A 7848-nucleotide genomic window follows, 5' to 3' on the forward strand; every position below is an offset into this window, starting at 1 on the left:
AGAGAGAGGGAAATCAGGCATGAGGGAGCAGGAGAGAGAGGGATAGAGATTGAGAGATCGGGAGTGAGGGAGCGGAAGAGAGATCGGGAGTGATGGAGCGGGAGAGAGAGAGAGAGAGAGAGAGAGAGAGAGAGAGAGAGGGAGGGAGGGGTGAGGGAACGGGTGAGAGAGTTTGGCTTGGTTGGGAATATTCTTTTTTTCATTTTTTTTTTTTTAATTCTAGTAAGGTTTGAAATCTAGAACGGCTTAAAACTTTAAAGCCGTTCCAGAACCAAAATCATATTACATTCCAGAATTGATATTTTGGTGTAGTGCCACAAATCTTACTCTATCACTTGTAAATACATCGCAAACGATTGTGTAATAATATAAGTGATACAAAGAGAATACAGCAAAATATTTATAAATAAATAAAGGAAATACTTACAATCTTGCATATTAGGATCCCGCTATAGATATAAACCGGAGGGGGTTTGTCATATAATGCCCGGCTGCTTGTGGCATGTTTATGTTATAGGTATGGAACAGTGTAAAAAAGATTATCTAGTTGTGTGAGGTGTTTCCATTGGTTGGGCCTTTCTACTGTTCAGATGGCAACAGGAAGTAAATTGTGGATCCGCAAGCCACTGTTTAACTTAAAAGTTAATCATCGAGAGGATTTGCCAATTCATTTTTTTATTCTTTTTCCTTTTCTTTCCTCCTCTTTTTTTTTTTTTTTTTTTTTTTTTTTGCACTTTCTTTCTTCTTTTTGAAGATTTGAACTTTTCTCAAGTGTGGTGTGGATATGAAAAATCCAGGGATTTGGCAAATCCTTGACTAATAAACAAACACACAAGGCATATATAATCCGATGCATTTCACAAATCCATACTCTCAAATCCCTCACCTCATAACTAGCTCCCCCCTCTTCTCTTTGGGAATCCCATGAGAAGGACATAAATAAAGGATAGAGAGCAAGTGTTCCCATAGCCATTCAATGGGACACTACTTTTTTCTGGTGTGAGTCCAACCCAACCACATGCTCAGGAACTCGGAACCTTGGATCTTGACGGCCTCTCAAGTTTAATGGAAAAAGGAAGAGATTTTAAACGATTTGAGAATCTTTGCCATTCTGATATGAAAAGGTCTCTACCACAAACGGTATAAGACTTATGATATCCTCTCAACTTTGTCCCATTTTGCCATTTGGACATTATTTTGGGCGTTGCTGGAAGTGTGTGTGCCTCCACTAGTTAGGATGAAAATTGGCAGATAGCACCCCACATGTGCAAAGAATCCTCATATTTGGGGATTCCATAATTCCCCACACTACAAGAAAGGAGGGCAAAACTGGCAGTTGGTGGAACCTTTGCCGGCAGGAACCAAAGCCTGCCGCCGGCAAGGGGTCCCTGTTAAATCAAAATACGAATGCCTTAGTCTCATTTTTGGCCCTTTCCCTCTCCCCGTCACCGACTCTCTCTCTCTCTCTGCGCCTCTCCCTCTCCGCTCAATCTCTCTCTCTGCAACTGTCCGTCTCCGCTCAATCTCTACCTCTCTCTCTGCCTCTCCCTCTCCGGGCCCACATTCTAGGATTCATCTATGATGGTGATCCACTTGATCTACCTCTCTCTCTCTCTCCCTCCCTCCCTCTCGAATCTCGAATCCTCCCCTCTCCCTCTCCACTCTCGATCTCTTTCTTTCTAGCGTTTTTGTTCTTCTTTCTTTGGTCCAACACATCAAGGAGCATTGTGCAATATCAGGTATCTCTCTCTCTCTCTCTCTCTCTCTCTCTCTCTCTCTCTCTCTCTCTCTCTCCCCTTATCTATTCATATCAATTTGGGCGTTTTTGGGCATTTTTTAATACTTAAAGTAGCATTGTGCAATGATTTGTGTATTGGGAATTTTTGAATTTCGAATCCCTAATTAGGGATTTGTAGTGTCGATTCCCTAATTGTGGATTATAGATTAAAAACTGAAAATCCCTAATTAGGGATTCGAAATTCAAAAATTAGGTATTACAGGCACTTACTGCATGGACGTCTTTGCTTTCCAATCAATGCATTTGCCTGACAATCCCACACATTTGGCAAAATAGGATTTGTATTGCAACAGTCACATGGATGACCTTGGGAATCACTGGTGATAGACTTTGATGTCGCCTCCTGTTGAAATTGTTGAATTGATCAAGTAATCAATATGAGAGAAGCTAGATCATGATCATGGTGGCTGGATACGTGAATGATGCTTGAACATGCTGGATTTTCATCACCGGCTTGATTGACAAATTGATCACCTTGAGTTTGTTTTAACCCTATGTTAAATGCACACAACCTATTACAGTTATTTTCAGGGTAGATCTCGCAAGCGAACTCCGTGCATTTCCAAATATTCTTGGTCTGCTACGATATCAGCTTGGAAATCGGAAGGCTTGGTCATTGATTTTGTAGTAGCTGTGACTTTCTTTGGGTGATAAGTTCATCGTTTCTATGGTACATTTCAGTACTTCTGTAGATAGATTTTAAATAGAGGTTTCTGAGTGTGAATTGTCTGTTGGACAAAAACGGGTACAACTGGCCCGTGTTGGTTCATTTCAGTTTTGTTTTGGTTTGGTGACTTGTTTTGTTTCGGACTGAAGTGATACAACTTAGGCAACTCTAAGCCTTTTTGGCAATTTTTAAACCATGATTGGGAATTGTACAAATGTGCCATGGCATCCAGCAAGTTATATGAATCCTAACCAAAAGAAGAAAAATAAATCCTGTCTTTCTAACCGAGCAATGTGGGAGCTTGTAAGAGTCAAGAGTGTGATACAAGACATTCCTGGATGGCATGGACGGCTAACGAGCTGTAATACAAATTCATGTGCAATAAATCATGCACAGACTGCACTTTTCTAGTAAAATATGTGGAATTTATCAACTTTTTTGAGACATTCATGTGTAACTTTGTCCGGTGGACAGATCTCAGAGATTTAGATCTACGAACCAGTTTGTTTGCCTTAAGACAGATTAGAGCTGCCACAGGCAACTTTCACATTTCAAACAAGCTTGGGGAAGGTGGTTTTGGTTCTGTTTACAAGGTATACTACGGAATCACTGTTTATCCTGATATATAATTACCTTTGAGACCATATTTCAAGTGAAAGGTAATAGAACTTCTTACATTACTATATTGCAGGGTCTATTATCAGACAGTACTTCAATTGCAGTGAAACAACTTTCATCCAAATCAAAGCAAGGAAGCCCCGTATTTGTGACTGAAATAGGCATGATATCTACTTTGCAACACCCAAATCTTGTAAAACTTTATGGATGTTGTATCGAGGGAGATCAACTATTGCTAGTTTATGAGTACATTGCAAATAATAGCCTTGCTTATGCTCTGTTTGGTGAGCTCATTTGTTTTTGTACCAATATGTGTATGCAGTACGGATGCAACAGGAAGTAATATGACTCATTTTTTTCTCAACTGGATGATTTATAGGCCCAGAAGAATATCAATTGCAGCTTGATTGGCCAACAAGGCACAAGATTTGTGTTGGTATAGCAAGAAGTCTAGCTTATCTCCATGAAGAATCGACGCTGAAAATTGTTCATAGAGACATCAAAGCCACCAATGTACTGCTCGATCGGTATCTTATACCAAAGATATCTGACTTTGGTCTGGCAAGGCTTGGTGAAGAGGAGAAGACCCACATCAGCACTCGTGTAGCTGGAACCATGTGAGTCATCATGCACAATTTTCCTCGTTATGAAATGGAAACCATACCTTCATACTCTTTAATGATAATATTCATCTGTGTTCAGACATAAAACTCAATACATTTCTTAGTTTTATCTTTTGAACCAGCATTCTGGGAAATTGGTGAATGCCATGTGCCTGTCAAGAATTTCTCCTATGCGGAGTAGCAGCAAGTTTCAATCTAAAATGGGGAACTGAATGAGGCAACCACATAAACTGAATAGATCAACAAAAATGAGATAGAAGTTTGCATCACTTGTTTGACTCATGACATCGCAGCAGTGCTGCCAACAGCCAAAATCACATCAATACCAGCACTAACCAGAAAATGAGATGGTGTCTGGATCATACAATAAGCATTCGTATAAGTACAGATTAAATGGTGAATAATGCACATTGTTCGGGAGCTGCTTCTCCAAGGATACTTAACTGTGCATGCCATCCATTAAAGATCAACAGTTTTGGACTCATTATCTAAGGGCCCGCCTGATGCAACCCAAATAGATGGTCCAGTGGGTAGCTAATGGGAACTGTTCTAAGGATAGGGTCATTCACATGATAATTATTTGTGAAATTGGCCTTTCTGCTTAGGTAATGCTGTCTGGATTGTACTGATGTTATTTTGTAAATCCACTGCTCTTTCTTTCTTGAAATAATTCATTCAGCTAATTACTGAATTTGTGCTGAAAATGATGTTAATGAGATGAAAGAGTTGTAATTTCTAGGATTTTGAATCTCTTATTAACTTTAATTTTGTCTCTGTAGGGTGATATTTTAGCTTGATTTTTTTTTTTTATTTTAATTACATGAAAGAGTAGTCCTCTTGTAGTCGAAGGAACACCCAAAAATGTACTTTCCGGTCGAAAGAACATGCCTTTGTATTAATATATATCTAATTTTCTTATAGGCATTCAAGGGAAAACTTCAACACAGGCCTTTAGATCTCCTTCAATTACTCTGTTCAAATGGTACAAGGATAGCTCAGGAGCATTGGACGTTGGAGGATCGAAATCTCCTTCGATGCAAGTAATGCAAGTAGATCTCCTTCGAAATCTCTCTTTCAAAAAAAAAATGCAAAAAGAAAAGAAAAAGAAAGAAAAAAATATCTATTTTGGTTCTTTTTATTGTTTAAGAGTGTTCAACAACCAAGATCCATTGTCAATTTAGTCTTTAATGGCTTCAAAGAATCAGATGGTCATGATCTATCAATGCTAATAGATTCTCAACTTTCGAAATCTGTTCCTTTACTACTATTATTGTGATCATTATGTAGAAGATTCTTGCTTATTTGTCAGTTTATTTTATGACATCTACACTTCTTTCTAGGCCTACTGAGACGGCCTAAGTGGGGGCATTTAAAGGATCTACATCCAGCTATAAAACTCTGTGAACCAGCGCCTTTAGTTGTTGTTGACGATGCACCAGAATATATAAAATTGGGACAAAAGCAAGAGGTGGGCAACTATCTACTGATACTCATTGATGATTAGTTCATTAAATTGTTCATGCTAAATACAGAATATCTATTTAATTCAGTTGGCATTTTCTGGTATCATTTTCTTCGAACCATATGAGTAATTTAGATTTATTTCCCAAGCTAAAATGATCATGAAAAGGCATTCTATTAAGCTTCTGAAATTTTTGTTTTCACTGGTAAGAATGATCTGTCATCCTTCAATGTGCTCCATTAGATAAAAGTTTTCTTGATATTTCTGACATGGGTTTCTCTTATCTTCTGATTTTTCTACCGTTGATTCAGAATTTCTTTCTTACTTGAATTGGGTTCTTATTTTTCTTTCTTAATGTTGTTCCCATGTCCAGGTGGGGAATGGTGCAATGCCTGCTTTGATTCGCTCACATAACTTATTTAGATCAATTCTTGCTTCTTACAACTGCCCCATGTACCTACTAAAAAGCTAAAACTATTCATCTCTAAGATTCTTGAAACATCAATTTTTGTTTCCTAGTGATCTTCTTCTTTCCTAGAAATGAATACACTTCTTTTTTTCTTTTTTATATCTTCTAATTTGATATTAACATAGGGATTTATTTCAGGTGGAGTACAATGACAACCAAAATGCAAGCAAGCAAGATTCCCAACTTTCAAGTATAGAAATGGCAGAACAGCAGATTCTGTTATTCTCGACCTCGTATTTTCTTTATGAAATCTCTTTTAGCATATCATTTCTGATAAAGAATTCAATTTGTCAAACACATCTTTTCAACGTTATATCATATTGTTATTGATTTGTCCTATGGGAGTTCCATTACTTGCTGCCCAAAACATCTACACTGAACACTTGACACACCATCAACTCCCCGTAGCCTCATCGATGATAGGTTGGAGCAGATTCCTACCAACATTTGTAGGATGCACACGTGTAATCATGCACTCAATCTTCTGCTACCTTTCTTTTAAAAAAACAAAAAACAAAATAAAAGAGGAATTTTTCTTTCTTATAGGTTTTCCTCGTCCAATCAAAGTTTTGGATCTGTGATTTTTGCTGGTATGAAGTGTCCAGCCCATTTGAGACAACTCATAAAAGTCTCTTGAGCTGCTTTGGAACTTCTTGGAGTTTTAACTATGCCTTCTTTTTGAGATTTCTAATTTTCTATTAAAAGCTCTAAATTAGAACCCATTGATGACTTACTTGTAAGTAATGATGGAAGAAATCAATCAAAGATGAGAGAGGATACCTTTTAAAATGAAATATCTTTTCTAGTTCCCCAACAGAAATATTATTCCCTTATGTTTCCTTAAGTTTCTGTCCAGTTCCACATATTTCATAAAATGAAAATCAAACCCATTTTTTCCTAGGAAACATGTTTCCTGCTGTGTAGATGGTTTCCTGCAACTAAGGCACAGCCTCACTTCATGCCTCTTTAAACTTTTAAGGACCAAACTTCTGATCAGGAGATACCAATGTTGGCTTTCTTCATGCCCATTTAAAGTATAGATGCTGAATGTTTCTTTGATTTCTTTGTTTTTTCAATAGTACTACTGTTGGTAGATCTCAAGTATGATATTAGGGAGATTTTCTGCAACAAATGAATCCATCATTGGGAGGTAGCTCTTGCTGACAGCAATGAACGTTAAATCAACCAGTTCACCTGAACACGCCTCAAAACTTCTCTAGTCCACCAAAAAATAATAATAATAAAATAAAATAAAAATAAAAAAATCCTTGAAAGCATGCCAATCAATTACTGTCTAGTGAAGGAGAATTCAAACCATGAGACGGAATATCATCACCGATAGATTGCCTGATTGTGGAAATGCTCCAATTTGCAGAATGTGCACATGGACGTTGGCTTGCAGTTGACTTTTACACAATGGCCATTCTTCTCAATTGAAATATAGTCGCTTCCATAGTTACCCTTGGAGATGAAGTGACATTTATATTGAACACTGATGAAGAGAATCAAGAATTTCTTTATTCAACAGGCTAATGTAAGGAGTTTTGGGGTGCTCTTGTGGTAGATATGAATTTGGAATTGGGAGGAGGGGGTTGAGGGTTGACACAGGAAAGAAAAGAAACAGAGACAATTTCAAGTCTAAACCAAACAATTAAGCAGAGCACTTCCCATTTTATGGAGAAAATGGGATTGAATAGTTTCGAAAGTTTAAATATCTGTTCACCACCAGGATTCTTTGTCACTATCCATTACAGCATAATTGTACAACTCCCTGTCTCTCTTCCATATCTTCTTTTTCTTTCTTTCTTTCTTTCTTTCTTTCTTTCTTTCTTTCTTTTTAATGTTGCTTACATTTGAAATTTACATGCTTCATCAATGCTGATACAAACCCTCTCTGTGACAGGAAAAGGCACAACCAATCCTCCCAGTCTTATTCTGCACAGAAAAATAACATGGCTATTCACAGTAGTTAGAACCACTTGTTTGTTATGATCCTGCATACCATTTTGCCAATCTCTAATTGTGATTACAACAGAGTTTAGATCTCATCGTAATCCCTCTTGTATGGCACATGCAATCTCTTCACACATGCGCATAAGAAATTGCATTCGACAACGTTGCTCTATACTTTATCTCTTGTGAAATGGGGGTCCAACTGTAACCAGCAAATACCTGCAATGACTCTTTCAGCTTCCATACTTTGGCCTAATT

At 37.6% G+C, this 7848-nt stretch overlaps 1 protein-coding gene across 2 annotated transcripts; it reads left to right on the forward strand.

Annotated features, from left to right (window-relative positions):
- The first annotated feature begins 2121 nt into the window (after positions 1-2121).
- On the forward strand, positions 2122-4263 carry LOC131223461 (probable LRR receptor-like serine/threonine-protein kinase At1g53440). Of its 2 annotated transcripts, none has more exons than XR_009160465.1 (2): positions 2122-3058; positions 3463-4263. XR_009160465.1 is itself a non-coding variant. In XM_058218887.1 (2 exons), the coding sequence occupies exons 1-2, from the start codon at positions 2840-2842 to the stop codon at positions 3424-3426; spliced, it is 489 nt and encodes a 162-aa protein (XP_058074870.1). In that variant the 5' UTR covers positions 2122-2839; the 3' UTR covers positions 3427-3442. The 2 variants fall into 2 exon arrangements, 1 of the variants encoding a protein (XP_058074870.1); XM_058218887.1 differs by lacking the exon at positions 3463-4263 and adding an exon at positions 3157-3442.
- Positions 4264-7848: the final 3585 nt, after the last annotated feature.

The sequence above is a fragment of the Magnolia sinica genome, chromosome 13 (assembly GCF_029962835.1).
Source record: "Magnolia sinica isolate HGM2019 chromosome 13, MsV1, whole genome shotgun sequence".
NCBI lineage: Eukaryota > Viridiplantae > Streptophyta > Magnoliopsida > Magnoliales > Magnoliaceae > Magnolia > Magnolia sinica.